At 37.0% G+C, this 26278-nt stretch overlaps 1 protein-coding gene across 9 annotated transcripts in view; it reads right to left on the reverse strand.

Moving 5' to 3' along the window:
- Positions 1-26278, reverse strand: part of atp8a1 (ATPase phospholipid transporting 8A1) — a 108164-nt gene that overhangs the window by 76418 nt on the left and 5468 nt on the right. For 5 of the 9 annotated variants that reach the window (XM_028008305.1, XM_028008303.1, XM_028008307.1 and 2 more), the window contains exons 2-6: positions 13154-13268; positions 8078-8177; positions 6375-6473; positions 2100-2145; positions 1875-1915 (exon numbers count right to left, since the gene is read on the reverse strand). In XM_028008305.1, coding sequence (XP_027864106.1) covers positions 1875-1915; positions 2100-2145; positions 6375-6473; positions 8078-8177; positions 13154-13268 — 401 coding nt within the window. Of the gene's footprint in view, positions 1-209; positions 284-1874; positions 1916-2099; positions 2146-6374; positions 6474-8077; positions 8178-13153; positions 13269-26278 lie in introns of those variants that run through there. The other 4 variants (XM_028008308.1, XM_028008306.1, XM_028008301.1 and 1 more) reach the window with 2 other exon arrangements.

Here is a 26278-nt window from a genome sequence, read left to right on the forward strand (position 1 = left end):
TACTTACAACCCACCAAAGGAAATGATGGTCATTACCTAACACAAAGGTTTATGTATTTCTAATTGTGCATTAGATTAATCATTGAAAATCTTGACTCAAAGGCTTAATAAACCATCACTTCTTTAATGTGAGCTGAGAGTGTCAGAAGAAAAAGGGAATCGGGGAAAGAGATTCCTAAAAAGTCTTGCATGGGGGCTGATTCCTATACCTGGATGATAAAATGACAGCATCCGCAGGAACAAAATCACTGCCATTTACTTTAATAATATCACCCACTTCGACCTGTGAAAAATAAACTGGTTACTGCTGCATGCTGCCTATAAAACAGCACAGAAAACGTAAAATCAGCAGTGGGAATAAAAATTCACAGCTGGGATGATAAAAAAAAAGCGAGAACATTAAACCACAGAAACATCTAATAGTAATGAGAAGACACTGCTGGAGCAGCTGAAGTCGTCTTCCATTAACACTGAACCCTGCACACAGTTCATCAGGCAGCAAATAAAACAGAAATATTTACATAGTTTCTAATTAACATTTTTACTGTGAGAAACCAGGATCTGACAAGTATCTTCATGGGAGCATGAGCTAAAGTTTGCAACATTCATACAATTCTGTTCTATCCTGATGAAAAAAACAAGGAATTATATAAATGCATTATATACAATTCTCTTCTGCACATAAAAATGACAAGAAGTGACAGGAACTTAAAATAAAAAAAAATAAAAAATACAAGTTTGCCACTTTGGCTTCATTCAAGATGCTCTAAAGAGGAACAAACACCACTGGACAAAAATTTGGAACAGAGTATGCTTTTGTAAAATGCATGCTGAAGAGGAAAAACTCATCAATTATTTAAACTTTGGCTTTTTAGAGAATCCCAAGTCTGTAACTGGATGAGACATTAGCATGGAACCAAAGGGAAGAGGCAGATTTCCATCCAACAGGAACTAAATTTAAAGCACACATGATCAACACTACTTCTTGTAAACTTTGCACTAACTCCTACTTTGGGAAGATTTGTTTGCAATAAGTTCAGCCTAATCTCAAATTGCATCTGTAGGGCTGAAGGAGGAAAAAACTAAGTAATTCTCACACAGGCCATGAACTGGTTACCATGGTTTCAAAATCCATTAAAATGTGCTTTTCTACTTTTCTTTAGTGGCATAGAGCATATATTGTATTAATGCTCCCCCCTCTTTCAGTTGCTGCTGCACAGATTTTTTCAGACTGCATTTGAACCCTGAGACAAACTGGGAGCCCTCAATACAAGATGGCACTCTCTTTACACATCGTTCTGCTCTTCACACAAATCTGCATACACAAGTTTTACTGCAGAGTAACAATATGAAATGTTACTCCTTTGTTTTGTTTGTATTACATGTCCATCCGCTAGGGGCACTGTTATGCGAGAAGTATACGTTTTCGTGTTTGTACTCTTCTTCTCTGTCTGGTTGTCTGTTTGGCTGTGGTACTTGGCGGAATAAAACTTTGAGCAAAGAAACAAGTTATTCTTACTGACTAACAAGAAAGACTGCAGCATCAGGAAATAAATCACAGCGGTATTGTCTGAAAAATGTTCAAAAACATGAGCCAAAATTTTCTTACTAAAAGCTGAGCAGAGTTGCCAAGCGGCCCTGTTTTACCTAAAGACACTCTACCTACAGCTGGCCTGATTTTGCAACAGAAATTAAAGAACTAAATCATGAGGGGAAACTTCCTCTTTGTCCTCTGGTCTCACTTTCCAAAGGCCACCCCCATACGGGCATGCTGTATAATTATTTTAGAATGCATACTAAAGTGAATTGGAGTATAAAGGTGTCTCAACTCCTATTAGTGAAATAAGAAACGGCGACAAACTATGGGCACATACCTTCTCCCAGTGCACAATCTCCCAGGCCCCGTTCCTTAAGACTGCGGTGATTCATGAGTAACGGTGAGGAAGATGGAGCCAAAGACAAAAGAGGAAGTCAGAAAAGGAATAAAATAGAGACAAAGAGAATTGTTTGTAGAAAACAATACTGACATTGATTTTCTGTATATATGTAGCAAAACAAATTCTATGGTTTTCAACAAAGCAGAAGAGTGTTTTCAGTACCTTGACATTCCTTTTTGTTGACAACATTGTCAGCTTTGTGGCGTTTCTGTAAAGAACAAAAATTTACCTTGAGCACACTTTATGTTGGGACATAAAATATATGCAATTACAAAAACTATATTCCAAATATGTTATTTTATTAAATAAATAAAACATCTTTCAGTGCAAGTTACTTTTTACACTGAAAGACAGAGCTGCAGATACATAAATTAGCATCATAGAGCTGAAGTGAGATTAGACCACCACTTTTAATCCAGAGTGATTTTCCCACCAAGCCTTTGTAACCTTTTCAACAGTCACATCATTTAGCATTTTATCCACCAGTATAGTGGTGGATAAACCCACTGCAGCGTTTTTCTCCTTTGTGATCCCAATAGGGGTTCTAAATCTACAGCTTAACTTTCCTCAGTTATCCCTGAAGGGTCACCTGACAGATGGAGAAAAGTCAGGAGAGATTAAAGTGTTGATCTAAAACCTGTCACATAATGGGTTTAACAGAAGCATTTGCATCTCAGTCATGTTTGCTTTACTTAAAAAGAATGGATTAATTTTTCAATTTATTAAGAAGAATTTAAACATTTGCTCATTACCATGTGATTTGTTTTCTACTATGTGGTGTATCTCAGTTGTCCTGCCAACAAATTCTCCCCACCTGAGCTATATGAATCTCTGCAGCTCCTTCAGAGTCTGATTAAAGTTTTTATCTCTGTCACTGTCAACTCGAGGTGGACAGTTATGTTTTGGTAGGTAGTGAAGATGAAGTTGATGGTAGTTACATAAAATGTGAAAACGTTGAAGGGGTTTGTACAGATCTTCCCCTTGTGCCGCTTGTTTGCTCAACAATCATACAATCATCTGTGATTTCTGCAGCTGATTCCAAGGGACAGCTTGTCAACCAGCATCACGCTGAGTAATAACGAGTTGCTGCACCCATCTCATTAAAATGATTACTGTGCATTAAAACTGAGCTCCTGAGAGCAACGTGTGCTCTAGTTGATTAACAAAGAGAGGACACATCCACCTGCATCTCCGCTAACTACCTGTTTACAAGAAAAGAGACCTGCACCAAGGTAATCTAGTTTAATCTGCAACAAATTCAGCCCCTCAAGACTGTCACTCAAAATATTTATTTTATTAAACAGCTGCCATCAGAGCAGCGTGTGCTAATACAAATCTAGGCTGTTTACATTTTAAATGACAGGCATAATTTATCAAATCAGCAAGAAACACTTAGGAAGAAAGGACAGACCCTCTACAGGTTTCACTAACTCAAATTTAAGGTTTTTAAAGACCTTTTTAAGACCATTATGAATTAAATTTAAGGTTTATATTATGACAGAACTGTACAAAAGAAAATTACACATTTTATATGGCAACAGTGCCAAGATTTTTGCACAAATGCACTTAACGCCATATGGGTTGGAAACTGAAGTGAATCAGTGGCCACAGTGGCGTCCAGCCACTAATGATAGATTTACACTTTCCCATCATAGACGAAAAAAAAAAGTTATCTAGCTAGCAAAAGGTATATTTGCAGCTAGTTAGCGGTAGCCTCAATCGCCTCAACTCACAGATTGTAAGATTTCTCCACTCAACTCAAATGTTTGCTTGGCAGAAAAATCAAGCAAGGAAAATAAACTACATAGAATATGAAAGATTAAATAAAATTTAAGACCTGTGATTAATTTATTTAAGGCCAACTAACATTTTAAATTCACATAACATAAAAATTCTAAGGTTTTAATTTTAGTTAAATAAATTTAAGACTTAAGGATGCACAGAAACCCAGCAGGAAGATGTACGGAGAGAAGGAAGAATGAAAACACAAGGAAGGACAAAAAGAGGGAAAATGGAATACAAGGCTAGAAAAGGAAAGGATAGAAGGAGAGAAAGGCAAAAGGAACGATGGAACAACACAAAAGTAAGAAATGAATGACATAATGGAGGAAAACTGGAGACACAAGGAAGGACCGAAAGAAGGAATGAATTTATGACAAAGTATGAGCGAGGAAGACAAGGAGGACATAAACAAGGAAGGAAATAAGGACATAGAATTTAGATGAAGGGATAGGGGAAAAAGTCTGAAAATGCAAATATTTTTCCATACTCTTCTTTTCTGTGCTGATAATAATATATTAAAATCATATTATTTTGATAATATATAATTATATTATATTAAATAATATGATTTGAAGCATAGGAAGCATAGCATTCCTATGCTTCCAGACAGCATAGGAATCCTGAACTATAGCAGGTGAATAACAGTGACATCTCCAGTTACTAAACTCTTTTTCTCTGTGACAACTTGTCTTCCCTTCCACACTCAGGTGGCTAAATGAAATTATATTTAATATCCCTGCATCATGCTGTACTTTTTAATGAATGGACCTGTCTGCGGTGCATGACTTCAGGCTTTTTTTGGCCACACTGTTCCCAGAAAAAGTTTGCTTCTCCGAAGGCCATTCATCATGCCCTGTACTCAAGCTGTCAGCCCGTTTTCATTCATCCACACCATTAGGTGTGGTGCCACAGATAGACCTCTGCCTTTTTTTAGGCAAGACGTGTTAGGAGAGCAGAAATACGTTTAAAAGAGCAACTCCATAGGTTTGGCTGCTTTTCACTTGTCCTCATATTCACTACTTTGGTCTCTAGCCACAGAGAAAATGAGATGCACTGTATTTAAATAATGTGTGTAAGCTCACAGTGCAGCAAAAGGTGAGCCAAGTGTGGAGGTTATGCACAAGTACTCCATCATCAGGCCTCTACAGACTTCCAACACAGTAAAAAAATAAGCAACGATGAAAGCAGCATTTGCCATATATTTGTTTCAGTCTTCATTTTCAGGTCAAGCATGGCAATAAAATGCAACCAATGCTGTTAAAATGAAGCTACTACAAAGTCACATTATTATGTTCCCATTTGGAGACATTTAAATCTGAATGATGGCAGAACTGCTTTGAACAAACAGCCTGAGGCTGTTGGAGAAGAGACAGCCAGCAACAAAGTAAGGCGTGTGCTGTACAGTGTGTGCATGATTCATGAAGTTAGGGGTCGATGCTGGCTTGTCAGGTCAACTTGTGAGGGACAGCGCAGTACAGAGAACAGACGTGTGTGCAGGTGACCTTCAGCGATAAAGATGGAGTCATCATCCATTCTGTTCCCATGTTTTTCACAACAGGCCAGGAGACAAAAAGTGCTGCGCTGGTCCCTTCAGATAGACGCTACAGTGTAGTATAGAGTAACTGCCCACCGGGACCTGCGCGAGGGATCGCATTGCAGTGTCACTGCAATACAGTGGAATGCAACATTCTCTCACTTCGCTAAGATAGGCTTGAGTGGATTACACACCAACTGCAGAATGCACATATTTTTAGTTTGATTATTAACCCACCCAAAGTACAATATGACTAACACCACATCCAACGATTATCTGCTGCTCACCCGGGACTGGGTCAGGGGGAATGAGGTACAATAACCTTCTTTTTTCCCCAGCTGGATTTTGGTTTAGTTTTATTCAAAAGATTAACAATCAAACAAAGAACCAAACTCACATCTAAATCTAAAGCAGGGGTGGGCAATCCTGGTCCTGGAGGGCCGGTGTCCTGTAACTCTTAGACGTCTCCCTGATCCAACACACTTGAATCCAACAGCTGAATCCCCTCCTAAGTGCAGTCAGGTTCTCCAGAGTCCTGCTAATGACCTCATTATTTGACTCAGGTGTGTTGAAGTAGAGAAACATCTAAAAGTTGCAGGACACCGGCCCTCGAGGCCTGGAGTTGCCCACCCCTGATCTAAAGCAAACTAAAATCTAAAGCATCTTCAAGCATCTGTTCAACAGCTCAGGGCAGTCACTTTGTTTTGTACAAACTGTCTTTGTGTGTGAGCACTGAGTATCTAGGTTAATTGAATAAATGTGTTTTTGGGTCCAGTTGGCACAGCTGGGGCCCCAGAAATGAGTGTCCATGTTTGTGTGTGTGTGTTTGATGGCATGGCTGTGTGTGTGGTGTGGTCATAACCACTAGAACCTGCTTTCTGCCAATAGGCCACAGCTCATGATACACAGAGCTGTGGAAAAGTATTTTCCCTCCTTGCAGATTTCTTCTGCTTTTGCTTTTTTAGTCAAACATATTTGTTTCATATCAACAAATTTTAAAAAAGTATAAGACTGGAACATACCTACCGAATTCTGTTTATAAAAAGAGACACATGGCCTAAAATTAAACTGTAAAAAGACTGAAGAAGCTAAAGCCCCGTTCTGACTGATGCATGTCTTACCAGATCTTCAATTATTTCCTTGACAGCAGCGACAACCAGAATAAAGATCAGTGGCACCAGGGTGGTCCAGCGACCAGTGGGGGACACATCTGGGATTTGCTAAATAAAACACAATGTCACAATATTAGGTTGGATTTTAGTGATTACTTTTTCTGAAGCTTTTACCCTTCAAAAAAAAGCATTTTATTTTGATGTGGGATCATAAATTCCCACCAGTAAAGTTGCTGTATATTACAACTGACGCAACAGAGAATGTTTTAATGCTTTATTTCTCTTCTCAACAGCTTTTCTTGGTTATACTAAAAACTTACATCACTAAATGCGGTTCTTCATCTGCTAAACAGTATGCATGAGCAACAAACATTTAAAAGCAAATTTTCATCAGGTTTTATAAATGTTGTGTCCATCTATTAGAAAAACTGATTTCCAAGTTTCTTAAAGGTCTGAGAAGTGATTGTTTTTCTTCAGAAGGATTACACAATACAAAAAGTGATACAGGTTCTTTGATAGATGAAGTAGTTTAATCCAGTACATGAAGGAATTAAAGGCAAACCTGGACAAAAACACATCGACATTCAGAATTTCAGGAAAAAAAAAAACACGGTCTGTAAAAATGTTCAAACCAGGATACCTCAAGTCTCATAGTTTTACCTTCGCATGGTGTAAATTCTGTAATTCTGTAAAAACTAATGTTTTGACAGTTACTATTTAGTCAAAAAAAAAATACTCAGCAAGAAGTCCTACACTGCACTGATATAGTAAATTGATTAGAAAAGTATTTTTAGCTATAGATGCATCTTTTGTTAAAATGGTCAGGTGTACACTGAAGGAACCCTATGTTATTCCATTATAGGCAAAAATGTGTTTTTCATTTCATTTCCAATTAATGTATTGAACCTTTAAATGCATTTTTAATACTGTGTAAAATAGGCTTAATTGAAATAAAAATGATAGGAATTGCCAAATTTTTATCTGATTAATCATTAGAATAATCCCTAGATTAATCCATTATTAAAATAATTGTTAGTTGCAGCCCTAATGCTTCGGGCCTTAACATGTAAACAACAGCAAACCCACAGTGATAAATCAGTATTATACTCCTGGAAAGAAACTTGAAAATTGATTTCATGTCTCGTTCATCTGCATGGCTGTTTTATTCAAGGTCGACATATCGACACGGCAGGAAATGAGGATTCACACTGGCTGCGTTTCAAAAGGACACTGGATGGAGTTGTTTCCTAACCGCACAGCTTTCTCTAAGTGGGACAGTCTGTCAGCTCAAATATAAAGACAAAAACTCAAGTTTTTGTGCTGTACCCTCCTCCATTTTCTGCTGTTTGCTGGTGAGCTCCAAACACCTGAAATTCAAGTTGCAGCAGTCTCTGCACTGCAGTGTAGTACCTTAAAGCAGCAACCTGTACATATTTCATGTCATTTGATGCATGTTGAGTTAGTAGGTATAGAATTGCATGTATTTTTTAATCAAGTTATATAAAATACCGTGTCTGAGTGTGTGTGTGGTTGTGTGTACATATGAAATTACAGACATGACCTTCCAGGAAGTGATGTCTAGGTCAATGCAAAGTGTGGTTGGGAAAAAAAAGTAATTAACCAAATGGCTAAAATTGTATCTCAGTATTGACAAATGTAGCTGTTTTATTTATATTTTTGCATTGCAGAAATACAAAACTACTAAATCTTACCTGCAGGAGTGCAATGAAGAGAAAGAAGGCGTTGGCTGCCCTCCTGAACTGCGAGTAGAGGAACCGAGGGAGAAAGGTGAGAACGTTATATTTGGCTGTGCTGAAGAGCCGAGTCAGGCACGACGCAACGAGGTGATGGTGGGGAGCAAGATGAGACAAGAAAGGGAGAAAACAAAATAGGTTAGTTTGCAAAGTGTAATCTACAGTGGAAACATTGCTGAAACAAGAGTCATTCAGAGGAGACTTTAATTTTACCATTCTGACAACAGTCTCCAGAGTTAGTTTTACAGAAACATATTTATTTGTGTCATACAATGACAAACTGCAAACACTGGTGCACTAATAATAAAGAATAATTAGAGGCTAGGAGGTGGCAGAGGGGGCATAAAGACATCCTGACAGAGATGAGCGATGCTGCCTGTGCTCCTGTGGTCATCATGGTGGAATATTGAAACTAGAGGCGCTTTCAGCACCCCCACAGCCGAGCCTCCAGCAGGCTGATTTACGGCCGAGTTAAAGGGGGCAGTCAGAGGAGCCACTTTAGGAGAAGATGTATATACTGCTGCAAGCCAAGCCAGTAGCAATGCTTTGCATACCCCTGCAGACAGACAAATACAAACCAAGTATAGTGCCTCTAACTCGCAAAAGTGACCAAAAGAAACAGCAATGATATTGCCATTTTAAACCTACCAGAAATACAATATATATATATATATATATATATATATATTTACAAATAAAAATATGGAAACTGTGGCACATATTTGTATTCCTTTGAGTCAATACTTGATAGAAACAACTTTCACTGCAACTGTAACTTTTTGAAGTATGTCTGTTAACTTAGCATACCGGAAGATGCAAAGTTTGCCTGCCACAGGTTCTCAATTGAATTTAGGTCTGGACTTTGACTAGATGGTTCAAAGACATGTATATTCTTTGATTAATATAATTCTGTTGTAACTCTGGTTGTAGATTTCTAATCAATCTCCAAATGGAAAGTCAATCTCCATACCAGTTTCAGAAGACTAGCAATTTCCAAAACTTTCAACCAGTTTCTCTATTCCCATTAAAGAGAAGAATCACACAGCATGATACTGCCACCACCAACTTTAGTCATGGTTCAGAAGTTCTTTAACCCATGTATCCTTTACTTTAAACTTAATGATGCACAACTATTTGTGCAACTCTAGCACCTGAAGTCCTAATAAAATATACTTGTTTACTTGTACTTGGTTGTTTTAATAAGGCAAAAAAACAATCACAAGACATACAAGTAACTATGTAGTCTTCTTTTTGTAAGACTGACAAGTTTTATTAAACAAAATTGAGAACATGTATGCAAATGACCGATGATCTAAAACCTTACATATTCTTAGACAGATATAACTGTTGCTTTGTAGCAGTCACGTGAGTCATGATCATAAGAGGAAGCTCAGCATTATCTAAGTGACCGGAATGATCAAGCAAACCAACAGGCGGTATGAGACATGCAATTAAGAGGAAGTTTCTTTGTGAGAGTGACTTTTACACACAAGTACGGTAGTTGATATTGTGATCAGATCAGAGTTTTATTCAATCTTTAGCCTAAACTCACATGAGATCCGAGTGGGAAGTAAAAGCACACAACAGTGGCTAAAAAGTTGTGATGCCAAAAATATGGGCCCATTGTTTTCATTCACTATAATTGTTGTGCTTAAAAAATATATATATGTGTGTATATATATATATATATATATATATATATATATATATATATATGTATGACTGCCTTCTTACACATTGATTTCCATATTAGAGTAATAAACTAAACTAAAGAGGGCAGTTTCAATAGCCTACTAGTTGAAATAAAAGTATAGCTGCAGTGACAAATACTTGTCAGCAGCAAGTGCAGGTGTGTAAAATATATATATTTTTTTTTTTTCCCAGAACATAACTAGCACACACATTGCTTAGTTGGCACTGTTCTGCTAACAAAACACAAAACTGAACAGTCATAATTGTTATTAGCAGTGACAGCACACTATGCTGTTTACAGCAATGTTAAGCTGTTGGAGGTAACATAGGTTAAATATTTAACCTTTGACAGATGACTGTCAAAGGTTAAATAGATTTAAAAGCAAAACTCAAGGTATATACTTGTGTACTTCCTTTAAAAGGCACTACTTACCTGCATCCATAATCATTATTTGAGAGTATTCATTTTGCAACACAGTGTTAGAATTATACCAGTATTGGGAGTGAACTTTCAAGCCCGACCTAAGCAGGTCATGTACCTGGGAGGCTTACGTGCAAGCCTCCCACAGGTCAGGGAAGTTTTCCAATAAATTCTTTGAAACAAATTAGAGTTTAATGATGCAAACTGGGGCCATTTTCAGGTCGTTTGGTAAATAGCAACCTGTCCTTCAGTAAGTATCTCTTTAGTAACAAAAAAATTGCATTTCAATGTTGGAAACATGTGGCAAGTTGGTAGGAATTGCAAACGGCTACAGCAAAAGCCAGAATTAGTCATGTATGCCAGACTGGAATTGCAGTCTGTTGCATGGAAAGCATAAAAATGCTGATTAATAGATTTCCAATCAATACAATGCTATTTTTGTAATTAATGAATTCCTAAAAATTGTACAGGCCCAGTTAAAGGCAAACATTTGACCACATATTTGACCACAAAGCAACATTTCCTTTAATTTTATTGCACCTTCCACCTGACAAAGATTAGGTGAAAGTTGCCAATTAAACAATAGTGAGAATCAGCATAACTTGTACTGGAGATGAGAATGATCTAAATCAGATGGCAAATATATGCACAATTATATAACTTATGTGATAAAAAACAAACATGTGTCACACTAATATTTGCAATGGTATTCATGAGTGAAATGCATTATAGGACATACACTGTGTACAGTAGCAAAATTGCCAAGGCTTGTGATACAATACCAACATAAGCATAATTTACACGGTACAGTACCATCGCATATACAACATTTAACATTAAGCTATTTTTCATTGAGCTATGTTTCTCATTAACTTGACAGTAGTTTCTTTGATATGGTGACATGGAGCTTAGCTTTACACAGAAGCTCACATGGATGCTTATAAAATCAGTGAAATACATTGCTGATTTGCTTTGGAAAGTCATGATGATTAAAAAAAAAACATATTCCACATTGGCTGGTTATTTAGCGCTTTGTGTGTTCATATCAACTGTACCATGCGTTTCACACAATAGATGGCCAACAAGGAAAAAGGCACGCTCATCTTTTCACAAGACAAACTGTCAACATTAGAGATTAATTGCCTTTTACATTAGTCTGTCAGCAGCAGGTGCAGGTGTGTAAACAATCCACAATAACATGAGCTACAGCTCCTTCACTTTGGATTTAATCCAGGTGGAGACTGAGGCGAAGATGTATTTAAGTTAGTAAAATTAGTTTCACTATAGTACACTGATTTGGGAACCTAAACTGTTGAAGAAATGTTAGTAAAAGTCTGAATATATAGAACATTTTTATAACATCTGAAGGTGATGTAGTTACTTGACTGTGCTATAAAATGGCACTATGTACCTGGAGTATACATAATACTGGCCCCCTTTAAAGCTTACGGAGAGTTCCTAATTTGAGTCTCCTTCAGTTCTTCTTTGGTTTGTTAATATGTAAATTTCTTAACCCAGCGGAGTAAATAGCCTAAATGACCATCAGGATGCAGGCCACCAGGATTCTGATGACTAAGCTAATAAAAAACAATGTAATGTGGAAATATTAAAGCACAGAATAACTGATTACAGTATCTCACCATGCCATCCTAATTGATGCTTTCTAATCCTGATCCCTGAGGCACACTGGCACCGGACTCCAGGAGGCTTATCTGGGCTGGAGTGAAACAGAACCTACAGCAGACGCCAGCAAGTCTCTGCAGTTAATGTTTTATACATCTTAGATCCACTAAAAATATGTTATCACTTCTTCAGAGTTGCCAATTAAACAATGAAATCAGTGAGACTCTGCATAACTTGTACTGGAGATGAGAATGATCTAAATCAGATAGCAAAAGCTTGTGCATGTTTCCATTCAAAGTCTCCTGTTACTACACCTGTTCAGCTTACAGTCATCTCTGCGTGTGCATATACTGTACATATCAAGTTCCTCATGCAGGAATGCTAGCTGACGGCATTTTCCAAACAATTTTGACCTTCAAGGCAAAAATCCTGTACTCCCTGGAGAAGAGCAACAAAGTAGAAAGGTCAGGCTGAAACATCTGCTCTAATCCATTTCTAGTGCAAACACTTTAACACTACCTGTGCAGCTCATAATGCATCAGTAAAAAGGCTTCCTATCAACTACAAAAGATAACAAGATAACAAGAATGTATTTATTTGCAACTGGGAAAGCCTTAATAGACGGCCATATTATCCAAGTAGTCAACGCTATTTATTTCATAGTACATTTAACTCATGATTTAATGATGTATTTATTTAATTTTGTCCCTTTTACCTTCCATAAAGTAGAAGAACAAAAACAAATAAACGAGAAACAGATGGAAATATTATTGGATTGATGGATGTAGGGACACAGTATGAAAATACAAAATAGTCTCTTGTACCATTCACAGAAAGCAGGAAAGTAGCAATTTATTCAAACATAAAAGCTATTAGAAGAGTAAAATTTTGGGACTGAAACCATGAAGAAAAAAACTTTGAAAGGAAACCAAGTCTTCAGTTCCTGTTATAAAATTTTAAAAAATAAATAAATATATCCAGTTTTCTTGAGAGGACATTGCTACTGGGTCCTGAGTTTAGTGAACAACAAATCTGTGTTTGTAAAATTGTTTTTGGGATCATTTCTTGGCCACCATTGTATTGCAACAGCACTGAGCATGTTTGATAGAAAAGGAGCAGCAAAGAGCCCCACTTAAGCTTAAACTGACCACCTGATGAAGTGGACCAGTCAGCTGCCCAACATAACATTAACTCAGCTCTTAAATATAGAGACTCCTTTGTACCTCACGGATCTGTCACTAGATATAATGCACACATAGTTATTATCTTTGGCACATTTCAATGAATAACCTTCTTACCTGACACGATTGCTGCAAAACTTTGTGAACTGCGGCTGATTGAGGTATATAAGCCGGGCATCTTCTTGGTCAGCCAGTGACGTCTTCTCTGGTGTGTCCTCTGTCTTTTCATATCCTGCATCAGGCAAGAAAGGAGGTTTTAGTCTAAAGAACAAATAAAACATCAAAAGAACCAAAAAAGGTAAGATGAAAAGCTGTTTTGAAGTCTTTGAGTTGTCCAGTGTGAATAACACCAAAGGAGACCTTGGTAGGAGAGGAGGAGCCACAGTCAGGGGAAGTCTATGGAGACATTAGATGCTTTACTGCTTCAGATGGCAATATGCCTTATATTATTTTATTGTTTATATAGTGATATCGTAGATGATACTAAATAACATGGTAATTCTAGTCTTGAATTATTTGCAACACTTCCTATCAATCTATTATCTGAAAGAGTGGGTGTGGCTAAACCAAGTGTCAACTGTCACTGAATTGGTCATGAAGCAGACAATGAATTAGCAAAGACAAAGAAACATTTAGAGTTAAATTCACAGAACACTCACCTAAACTTTGGAGCAATAATCTGACAGCAGTAAAAAGTTTAAAACATCAAAGAAGTGGGAAGAGGATTTAGAAAATATTACATAGAGTTGCCAAGCTAATTTCTTGTAATCTCAACAGCAAAAGTTCGCAATAGGAAATCATCATATCATATGAACAATGTGACTTTTATGTCAATGAAGAATGAACAACAACACTGTTAACGCAAACCGAAGGGGATGCATATGTATTATATAAATAGAGTAATAAAAACTATATCTAAAAAGATAAACAAGAACATTGTCCATCTATTTTGTGCAGCTAAATAAGACAAGCAGTGAAAGACTGGGAATGTCAGAGTGTTTAAGTCATGGTCACCCAAAGGCATTGTGAAACACCATCGAGAGAATGCGGTCTGACTCAATGATCATTCCTTTCTTTTACAGGAAGTTTGAGCACAGACCACCCACTCATTAAACCAGTAGATTAAAGAAAAGTATGCGAAAGTAAATGTTTGTGGTCTGATTACTTAAAACATGTTAATAAAGTCTACATTTCAATTACTATTTTACAGTCAGGGGGCTGTTTTGTTGCTGGATATGTGTGATTATTACTCAGAATTTCCTGTCCAATGTGACATCCTGCTGCAGAGACTGCACAGCTCTTATGTGAGAAGATTAGCTGATGCAGTCTGATGATTTGAAACAACACCACCAAAGTGCCTTTGTCAATGTGTAGTTGAACTATTTTACTGAAAATTTGTTTTATGGCTAAAGTTTCAAAAATACTCTGTTTTAATCCTGTAAAGAAAATATTGATTTTATTGTTTTCACTCACCAACACTTTCTTTCTTCCAGATAAAGCAGTTTTAAAACATGGAAGCAATTATTCTGTCCTTTAAAAGCCTCTCGTTGATTGGATGAAATTCTCCTTCCATCTCTGAAATCACAAGGCGCTTGTCTGCTCCCAGCCTCCCACTGAGGTCAACAAAGTGGGCTGCAAGGACAACACTACTGAGGCGCAACGGGGGCTGCATGTGGGTTGCAGAGACGCTCATGAAGGTAGTGTGAAGCAATTTTTTATTGGCAAGGAGCCAATCCAAAACTGGCAAGGGTCTCACTTTGTAAGCAAAACTAACACAAGATGAACAGGCTCTGTTCTGCAGGTGCATCATGAAAAAGCCTACTTGGTGCAGAACAGGATGGTCTATGAAATTTATAAAAAGCAAGCTAAGTTTGAACTAGCAAGGTCTGACACTTATTTTTAAAACTACAGCAAAACAAATTGTTGCCATGTTACAACCAAAAACTTTACTGTAGTTCTAAAGGAACTTAATGTGATAGACAAAGACAAAGCAAAGCATAATTGTGAAGGTGAAAGAAAATGTCCTTGTTTGCTAAATGTTTTAAAGATAAAAAAACAAAAGTAATGCATATATTTTCTTTTCAACCCCCTTTATTCCAACAGTCCTAAATTAAAATCCAGTGCCTCCGATAACCTACTAAGGTTTTACTCAGTGTAAATTCAGCTGTGTTAGAAAACACTGGTGATGAAACAGCATTGTGAAGCTTGGAATACAACAAAGAGGTTCAGAGATACATAGGGGAGGAGGGGATTTAAAGCAGGGTTAAGTTATGAAACTATATTCCAAGCTTTGAGAATCTCAAAAGTCCAGTTCATACAATAGAAAGAGTATAAAACATCTGCAAACATACCAGGACATGGTGGAGGGAGAGCATTTATCAACGAAGCAGCCAAAAGGCCTACAGTAACTCTGGAGGAGCTGCCGAGAAGCACAACTATGAAAATCATAAGAAAACCTAAAGGCTGTCCTGAAGGAAAAAATGGCAGGAAGAAATCATTGTTAATAGACAATGACACAAGAAGTTGTGTTTGGAGTTTGCCACAAACCATGTGGGGCACAGTGGAAGACGTTGTTGTGGTAAGATGAGATAGAAACTGAACTTTTCATCACCTTTTACATACCTTCCCCAAGATGAAATAGCAGAGGAGGCAGCATAATGTTATGAGAATACTTTCCAGCAGGCCGAGGAAAGATGGTGAGAGTTAATGGGAAGACGCAATGGGCTAAATACTGAGAAATCCTGGAAGAAGACACATTAGTGGCTGCAAAAGACTAGAAACTGGGGTGAAGGTCCATCTTCAAATCACATCACCGTCATGTGTCAGAAAGACCCAGTCAAAGTTCAGGAACAAATTTTCTTGTCAACATCTATCCAGTCTGACTGAGCTTGAATTATTTTGTAAAGATGAAAAGTTTTAAGTTTGTAGATGTCTAAAGCTGGCAGAGGCATACCCCAAATATGGTCAGTTGTAACGAAAGTGAAAGATGATTCTACAAAGTGTTCACTCAGGACTGAATAAATATTCATGCTCTACATTTATTATTTGGAATTTAAAAATATTTCCATATTAATTGTGTTTGTCTGTATACCAATAAAATATTTTAAAGTGTGAGGTTATAATATAAACATCCAAGTCCTTCAGTAATTTAGGTCTCCATAGTTGCCATTCTTTTCTCTTTTCACATGTCTGACTTAATAAAAATCAGCTAATTACCAGATGATAGAATGCTTAGATCAATCGATGTGTAATATTTAAACTTGTTTTTTATGCTTCTTTATAGTCACAGGAGTTAAGTTGTAACTGAGCTCCAACGTCCAAGCATTGGAACTGAAAGATAGACAGCCTAGATCACACAAAAAATTTAAAAATATACATTCTGAGAAAAATTGTATCATCTTTTTCCTTATTTTCAATTAAATGTTTGGAGTGATACCAAGGGCAGACCCAGGAAAGTATCACTCAAACCTTCAGGTACAGAGAGTATTCCCTGACTATAAAATTATCAGGCTGGTCCTGATCACATGCTACTTGTTGCGTTAGAAGATATGGGTTGACGTTAAAGAAAAGCTTTTATGACGACAAAAATAGGAAACGGGAAAGAAAGTCATGTGAGTGCAGAAAAATGGCTTCAACGACAACAAACTGGAGAGTGGTGAGATGCTGTAACCAGAGACACTAAATGATATGCCCCAGTTGTAACCCTAGCTTGCTCTGCAGTGTTCCCTCCATGTCACGTCAAGGAAACAAGGTGGAAGACTGACACCGCCTTTAAAGTCAAGCTTTCCACTTTCACTGCTCCGTGCTTTCCTTCGCTTTCTCACCTTACCCTTTATTACTTTCCAACTCATGTTATGTAAACCCCAAATCTCAAATTCCAGTCCTTGTTATTTTAACAGTCTACTTAGCGTATACCAAGAAGTACCCAACAAATCTTATCTGGAAAGTTTCTCTACTCAGCATGTGTTCGATAGCTAAAAATAAACGGCCTGTTGTAGTCATTTGGTCACCAGGGAAAACATTGGGTGGTCATCCCGACCTCGTTATGCAAGATGTCAGATCAGGAAAGGTGGTTTATTGGATTAGTTTGGGGGGAGCGGGGAGGATAGTGTCAGCACAACAACAGCAGAGTCAAGTGTTGTGTCTTTGTCTTTTGCTCACTTAGGGACACACAGTGTACAGAGAGAACAGATTTCAAAAACAAATCTGTTTTAATCTGAGGTAGAAAGTCTTTAATCTATAATGCAAGAATTAACTTAAAAACAATATTGTTTGTAACACTTGAGGACAGGAAAAGACAGCAAGTATCACTGCAGCATGAGGCCATTGTGAAGAAGCAGGCCATGTGGCTGAGGATGTGATTGATGCTGCACCTCTGTGTTCTGAATGAGCCTTCGCAGCAGGAGTAGGCCACTGGGGTAGGCCAGGTGCTGCAATGCACCAGTTGCTGGTTGTGCTCTTTTTTAACTTAGCCTCCTCCCCTCCCTTTTAGCAGTTACGGAACAAGATGAGAACTCAATTTGAGTAAATATGTTAAGTACGTAAATATTTCATTGATCTCTATGAAACAACCCTGACTTGTATTTGTATGTTACCATCAGCTACTTTGACCTTAATATTTTCATTTTCTAGATGACACATATATAATTAACTGGACATGAATTTAATAGGAATCAGACAGGAGGCATGAATTGCTTTACAATTTTAAAGGAAGTTATGTCTTACTTTTCAGCTAACTGAAATGTAAAAAAAAAAAAAAAAAGTAATAAATAACATTTTCTTGCGATTTGAAATATTTGTTCTCAAAAGCATTTGTGTGTTTCAAAATGAAAACAAAGGAAGCCAAGAAATGCACACAGCCATTAAAAAATATATATTTTCTGCCACATGTCTGCTGCTCATTCAGGTTAAGAGACGGAGACATTAAGAGTTGCAGAAGATAACAGGAAGGCTAAACTGAGCAAAACAAAGTTGCTTTCTTATGCTTTTGAGATGTCTATAATAAAACAAGTAGGATTTAGAAACAGACAGTTCTGGAAACCTTACTATAATAAGTTTGACACTATGAGTAATAATTTGTATCAGAAGGTCAAAGTTTTACAAAAAATAAATAAATAAAGACGAGAAACTGGTCACAAAATTATTATCTTGCCAAAATTAACAAGCTTGATGATAGAAGCCAAGACGTAATCCCAAAGTTGTAAAAGGGAGTTACGATAGAAAGATAAAGTGGACCAGCAAGAAAGTAGATAACAGTAAACCTGAGTTTTACTTTTGCTGAAGAAAACTAAGGGGAAAAAAACAAATAATGTCTCAGGCTTGGTCCTACTTGACTTGTAATAATAAATTAGTTCCTTTGATTTCTGATGTCATGTTTTATCTCCATTGCTGTTTGCAATGATTTAAAAAAAACATTTTCTCCTAACCTTTGTTATGACACTGGAAAACATATAATGCAGATTTTATTGCTTAATAACCTTCATAAATTTCATAGATTCAAATCAGAAAAAGAAATTGCATTTTTTTTATTATTCCTTCTTGTGTGTGTGTTCATAAGAACTACATGATTGTTTTAGATCCCTACCTTATTTCTTAACATTACTTGAGGTTTCCTGTGGCGTCTTTACCAACGTAGTCCAACGGACAACGATTTCTATTGTATGTCTTTCCACATACATCTCATGACAGAAGCACAACTTCAGATTCCCTAATGTTGCTTCTGTTACACACAGACTGGACAACTTTAATTTCGGTGTCACAAGTGTTTATTTTTGCATGCAACACAAAACAGAGAGATTTAGATAGAAGTACATGAATACATACTTCTGACTGAGCTTCTGACCGTTTACTTACTGACTGCTGTAAAATGCCCTATACAAGAAGTTAAGAAATAATAAGAAAGAAATATAGTCTAGCTAAACCAAAATACTGCTTTAGAGCACAATGTCAGACACCAAAGACAAAAATTTATTTTAACAATTAAAGACAGAACAACACACACCACAGTATGTAATCTAATGAGTAACGTCGCCGTCCTACTAAGGACGCAGTGGGAAGTAGCGACTTAGCTTCCAAGGTTAACCAAACCCAGCTAATAAACATAACTGGTATGGTCACTGTGTGAGAACTTCATAAAATGAAATACAGCACCATCAAACATCACTGGACCTATTATACATAGACTCTGTATGTTTAACCTCACCTGTGACATAAAACAGAGCTTTTGATAGATACAAGTACACAAAAACATTTCTGACTGAGCTTGTGACCCTTGACCTTTTTTTTTTATTTTCTAACCATTAACTTACTACTTCTGCTGTAAAATGCAGAGAAGCGACAGTCAGTCGCGCTCAAAGGTGCTGCACTTAAAAAGAAGCAAAAAAAACAGAATGGAAATTATTCCCACACTGATCTTACTTCTGAAGCATCTCCTGTGAGGTGGAGGGCCTCTAATCGGCAGCTATAAGAGTATAACTAATTCAAGTGCCACTATAACAAGCAGTCTGAGGTTGTGAGGCAGAACAAGGACTAAGGACCAGTTTCCTAAGTATAACTTAAATTCCAATGGCTTAATAACTTCCCAACATGATGTCTACCTCTATCGGGTTGGTTTATGCCTCCTATGTGCCTAAGACCCTCGTCAGGTTTCTGTTGCAGCAACTATTCTTACACATCTGATCCAATTTAAGGCTTTGAGTTGAACACTTTAATTGGATTGGGGAGGAGAAACAGGGTGGAAGCCGGAAAGTGGTCTAATACTGCAAATACTGATCTAACATTCAACATTAATCCTGTAATTTAAATACGTGTGTAATTATTCATCTCATCATCAGCAAAAACTGATGAGATGAAAGAGTTGATAGTTCCGATAAATTAAGTTTTCACAGAACCCTTTTAAAGAACTCTTCTGAAATCTTCTCTGTTAAGTTCAAGTCCCCTGGTTCTACAACAGCCTGTGTAAAACATATTGTGGTTACTGCTATTAACGTCTTAGTGGAAGTTCTGCTTTTTATCTCTAGAAGCTACATTAACTCCAGTGTGCGTCATGACGTCAATCCCACTCACAATAATAAAAACAAGAAGGGAAACCAGACAAAAACTTCCTTTGAGCTTTATTATTATCCTTCTGTACTATAATAAGCAAGTTAGAACTCCACAGACGCTCCACAGACAAGGCTAAATAAACCTCAGTTGGAGCAGCGAGGAGTGGCAGACAGCTCTGAAGGGAAAGCCTCTTGGGGAAGGATCAATGCCACTGAGAGTTGTAATATGTTTGGATGCAGGCCAGATGTCAGGATTATTGCTTGTGTCAGCCAAGATGCGGACTGGTGGCACAATACTCAAGAGAAGGGACATATTTTGGACAGGGCGCCCAGTGGGAAAAACTGTCCAGAGGACTCGACTATGACATGATGGTCTTCCCCCGTCAGTCTAGAAAGGCTGGGCGACTATTGTACTGTATATAGCAGAGAAAATGTCAAGCGAGACAAATTCCTATCTTAAAAAACAAATTCTGTCCAATATAAAGATGCTTCATTTGTTCAATTATTATTACATATAGTTCATGCACACATTATTGAAATAGTTTTTCCCATCTATGATCATCTCTCATTCATAAGCTCTAGCCACAATTTCTTTAAAGATTTATATATAAATAAATTAACCAAACCTTTACATTTTTAAGCAGACTTGGTATGTTGCCTTGCCTTCATATTATTTTTTTTCTCTTTATTGTAGATCAAAGGTTTACAGTTAGTCGCATAAGTGCATCCCCAAACTTCCAAACATCAAGTCAAATATGGTAGAATAAATAAACAACACAAGTATGAAACTGCGCAACTCTGGGCGTATTACTATATTGTGCATTTCTATGAATACTTTTCATTTTATTCCAGCTAAAATCTAAAGTTAGCCATAAAAACGTACAATTTTCAACAAAAACTGAATCTATCAGCAACCAAAGATCATACATTTTGTTTATTCAAATTTAAAAATAGGTCAGCCTACTTGGATTTAATTATTTCATCAATAATGTTGTCTCAAATATTTATTTGAGCTGCAAAGGCAAGTTATTGTTTACTAGACTTTTCGTTTATTTCAAATGTACCAACACTAAATCTTGTAGGACGCCATATTTGACATCTTTGCACTGTGATATTTTCATAGAATATATCAAATGGTTTTTGTTTGTCAAATAACTACATAACCATTTATCCATTAGGTCCGTAATTTTTAAAGTACGCAGTCAAGTACGGCATTTAAAACTATAAATTTCTCAGAATACAACACATCCTGTCTAGTCTCCCTTAGACACAAAGCTAGGACCGATAAGCCTGAGAGGTTAGTAAAGTGTGATTGAAACTGTCTGCCTGGACAGAATCAGGCTCACTCAAAGCTTATTCAATAATAAAGGAAATGGGAATAAGAAGCAGGAAGGTAGTAACACTTATCCAACACCAGGAAGTGAACACCAGTCAAACCAGTTGAAAGAAAAACAACAGATCTTAGCATTGTCATTGTTGAATGGCACTTAAACAGAGGCTCCTTACCATCATTAAGGTTTCATATTAGTTCAGAAGTGATGTAATTTGTGATCTCTTAATGGGTTTGCAAAGTTGGCCTAATATACCACGTCCCTGTATATCTGTATAGCGGCACCAACTCTCTACATGATGCATTCAACCCAGATAAATATTTTAGTGGACAGAGCAGCCTATTCAAGGCTGCAGTCTATTTATGGCCAAAGTCTCAGAGATAAAATCATCCTTTTCTATCTTTTCACTGTTTGTGAATGGAAGGAAGGGCTATTGGAGACTATAGGTACTGCCTCAATCTAAGCTATATCCATAAGTCTCTTATCAGACCTCGGTGCTGTAACCAGCACCCACAACAACAGGGCAGCTGCAGAATTAATCCCTCCGCCCTGTTTGGCTCCATCTGGCTCCTCATAGGCTCAGGCAGACTGTAGCGGGACGAAAAGTCCGGGGACAACGCAGGCAGCTGGGTCTAGCAGTGACATCACAGGGATGGCCTGGCTGAGCTTAGTGAGGGATCTGCCGAGAGACAAGCCTTTCCACTCAGAGCGACTTTATGAATGATCAAACACAAGAGCATATGCTATACACTTTGCAGATCCCTGCAAATGCTTCGAATGTCAGCAGCATTGATATATTATGAAGGCATCAAAACCGTTTCAAATAAGGGCCCTGAAGGATTTCTTAGGCTAAAACAGCAGCTTCCAGCATGCTAAATATAGATCATGCTAAAATGCTGATGTTATGCAAATCTTAGCATAGCTTGTTGGAATACTAATAAAGGCCAATTAGCACCTTGCATAAAAAAATCATTGCAGGAACCGAAGACTATTATGTGCTCAGTTAGTGTTCAGCTATAAACAAAGACAACAATGTGATGTAAAAAAAATAATAAATAAAAAAATAAAATGCCATTCTGTTGGCAGAGATTCATGAAAAGTTAATCAGGCCAAAGCTAATTAGACATCTTCTCTGGATCAGAGGTAACACATACACTGAAAAGCAACCCCACTCTAAAGATGTTTCTTTAAATATTTACAAAAATATTTATCACTAAAATCTTTTAGAAAATACAGCACATTAATTGTCTGCTTTTGTTTAAAATAAGGCACTAGGAATCAGCTTTAATAGCTATAAGACAATTCCAAATTTCTGTGTTCTAAATTACAATTAGACAATGAAACTTAGAAATGCCATTCTGTTGGCAGAGATTCATGAAAAGTTACAAATAATTTAGGAAATACTTTCAACCAAAACAGGCCAGATATTGCTAAAGACATAACAAGTTTTGTTTTGTTTTTTTCCCCTCCAGAGGGTCTTTTGTGGGCTCTAGTGTCCCTTATATGAAAGTAGGCTGATTAAATTCTGAATTTATTTATGTTAATCCTAAATTAAAACCTATTTGATCAATTGTCTTGTTTATTTATATGTATCAAAATTAAAACTAAATACATTTTAGTTTTAGTAGTATAAATCAATTACTACTTTGCATAACAAGAAATAATTATTTTTTTAAAAGCAGTGGCATCATGTTAAACATTTTTGTGGAAATACCAGTATAACTGTTTTTACTAAAGGTCATCATTCAACAAAAACCTCACAACACCCTATGCCTAAAACAGACCAAACCTGTTTTTATGTTATTATTCCAGGGTTAGACTTATTAGGCAGGACAACCAGGATGGTGTCTGTCTGACCGGTTTAGTAGGATTCAAACTTAAAAACAAACAGCGTATCTGTTCATTCATGCTGACTAAAAAGAACCTGTGTAAACTACCATAGCTTAGAGATCGTGTGAAAGGGATGAATATATTCTGTGCATATGTTATTATCCAATGTGCATTTTCATTTTAAAAAACCCTAAAATAGTAATTTAAACAATTTTTACTTGGCATTTACCAAAAACCGACAGGAAAATTAAAAAAAGGATAAAAATGACAGACACCAGGCTCATTTCCATCAAATACCATCTATAAATAGCTGCAATAATGAAATGGCAGATAACAATTAATCCTAGTCAGTGTTTTAAATGATGTCAACTGACCTGATGTGTCGCATCTAATGAGACCATTTGCCAGAAACATCTGCAAATTATATTGCACGTCTGCAGAGAACATGCCCTTTTCTTAAGTGCATTGAGGAAACATTTATGTGGACCTCATACTTGTCTAATTGATTCAGGCCTAAATCTTTAGAGTAGGTCATCTGTTAATATTAGTTATGGCGCTTCTATTATAGGAGCACAGACTCTCATGAAAGCGATCACTTCAGGTGCCATTAACATCACCATCTACAGAACATGACCTACATATGTCAAATATTGCAGGGCTATAAATTAAAAGAAAATGTAGATTAGGCTACAGTTTCTTTTAACCCAGATATTGCCTTAGATATCTGAACTGGTAAAAGATCACTTATTCAGAACTATGAACCAGTATCACAAATGCACATAGATATATGTGATAAGATATTAAAAAGAAAAACGCTTCAATACATGAGTAGTTCAAATTATCCATTTATAGATAGTTTGAATCCATCTATAGTTGATGGTATAGAATCAACTATACTATCTATGTATAGTTGATTATATACATAGATAGTATAGAATCAACTATCTTGATTCTATACATGGATAGTTGGAACTATCCATGTATAGAAGAGGCACTATGACTTTGTTAAGCCAAAATCTAAATTAGACACAATCAGGCCCATAAAATCCACAAGCTCTGGGAGGATGGAGGTGCACAGGGAGGTGAAGGACAGCAGGAGTTTCATCTTACCCACCATTGATGGTGCTGCTTTCCTGTGGAGAGCCTGCCAACACTTCTTCATCAGACCTCATCATCCCACAGCCTCACTGGCTGTATTCTTGCACATAACCTTGTTGCATTTTCTTGCTGTGTCACAGAGACACACCCAGATCAGAAAAACAACCGGCAACTGCTAGGATTGTTTGGGAATATCGACTTTATCAAATGAATTCTCGTCATCTTTTACACCACAAAATACTAATTTATGACACATCTGGAGGTTTAAGCTTCCTTTCTACCATCAATGTAGAGATTATTTTGCAGGTGTTAATGGAAAGAAGACTTTAACTGTGGATCACTGAATTTATGTTGAGAGACTGCAAGATTCCAGAGATTCAAGTTGTGATCACAAAGTGACAATTGTTTTGAACCGCAAAGCATCCCATATTAGACGTCTTTTAAATAGTTAAATTCACACAGATGGCAGATGGGAAATGTACCCAATCCATTAAGCAAATCATAACACTTGAGAGGCATCAATCAGAATTTTATGTCCGATTTCCAGTATCCAGTTTTTGCACAGCTCAGGCCTAGCAATGCTAATTTCACCAAAATCCACATTTTTCTTTAAAAATTGCAATATAAAAAAAGCTTTGAAAATACAATTACTAATATTTCTCAATTTATAGACTGAAGCACCTGACCACCTGAACTTGTCATAAAATACATTTATTTTAGACTATTAAATCTGCTCTCCCTAAATTAACTTTAGACTGTTTTCACACTTAGTAGTCTGGTAAACTAGGTTCAACTGAGGACCAAAGTTGTAACATTTGTTACATCTTCAGCTGTTGCAGCTTGCTTTCACACTGCACTGTCAAACAAACCAAAACTTTTGAAAACCTATTTACTGCCTCATCTAAGATGAGGCTGCACCAAAAACCACTGAAGAAAACACTGAGCACTGCATCCTTCTTCACAAAAAGTAAGTAAAAATAGAGCAGAGTGAGATATTGGTGGTTGTAGGATTTCTTTTTTGTCTCTGGCAAAATACCAGAAGCCATTTCTCCCACAGGTGCTGATTCGTACATTAGTTTTGGTTGCATTTACCAGAATGCCCTGCGCTATGGCCCGCTTCTGCTTTTGGAAGGACCTTCAGTCCACTTGCATTCAGATATGAATTCAAATTATACCAGAGTTCACTTTTCCCAAACCAAGACCTAGGTTTTAGAAAGACTAGAGTTTGATTTATTTATTTTTTGTCCACATCAGAGTTTAATTGCATATTTACACCTCCCCGTCAGAAAACTAGATTTTGATTGAAGCGGACTTAACAGGGCTGGTGTGAATACACCCTCTAACATCTTAACTAAAATGAAAATACTTTTTACCTCGTATCAGCACCCACACCAAAGATTATTGTTGTCAGCATGACCTGGTAGCGCTTTGCACGGTGTGCTCACTGACTGGGAAAAGAAGAATCATTTTTGAGTTTCCAACTGGCTGATCAGTCAGGTCCAATCAAGATGAATCTGGTTTCTTGGTGCAGGAAAGCATGCATCTATGCTTTTTTATGTTGAATTTTGCATTGACAACAGTTGTTATTGTTTTTATCACTCTTATTTCTTTTCAATCACCAAGATTTTCTCATCACTTTCCATGAGCTTCAGCATCACCAGACCTAAAATCTGAGAGGACATTGAGGGCTGAAAATGTTAATGCAGCTGCCCAAACATTGGTGTGCGAATGCATAGCGCTTAGCAAACATTGCATCTTTGCACCATCTAGATATAATGTCTAGCCAAAACACTGATTTCAAACAAACACAAAGATGCTATTTTATTGCTTTTATCAGAAAACACTAAAATATCTAACAGAGCAAATACGACTAAGACTGGTCATACGATGTTGTGCAAAAGTTTAAAAAGTTTAACTGTGTAAATGATACACAGTTAATC

The sequence above is a fragment of the Xiphophorus couchianus genome, chromosome 23, assembly GCF_001444195.1.
Source record: "Xiphophorus couchianus chromosome 23, X_couchianus-1.0, whole genome shotgun sequence".
Taxonomy (NCBI): Eukaryota; Metazoa; Chordata; class Actinopteri; order Cyprinodontiformes; family Poeciliidae; genus Xiphophorus; species Xiphophorus couchianus.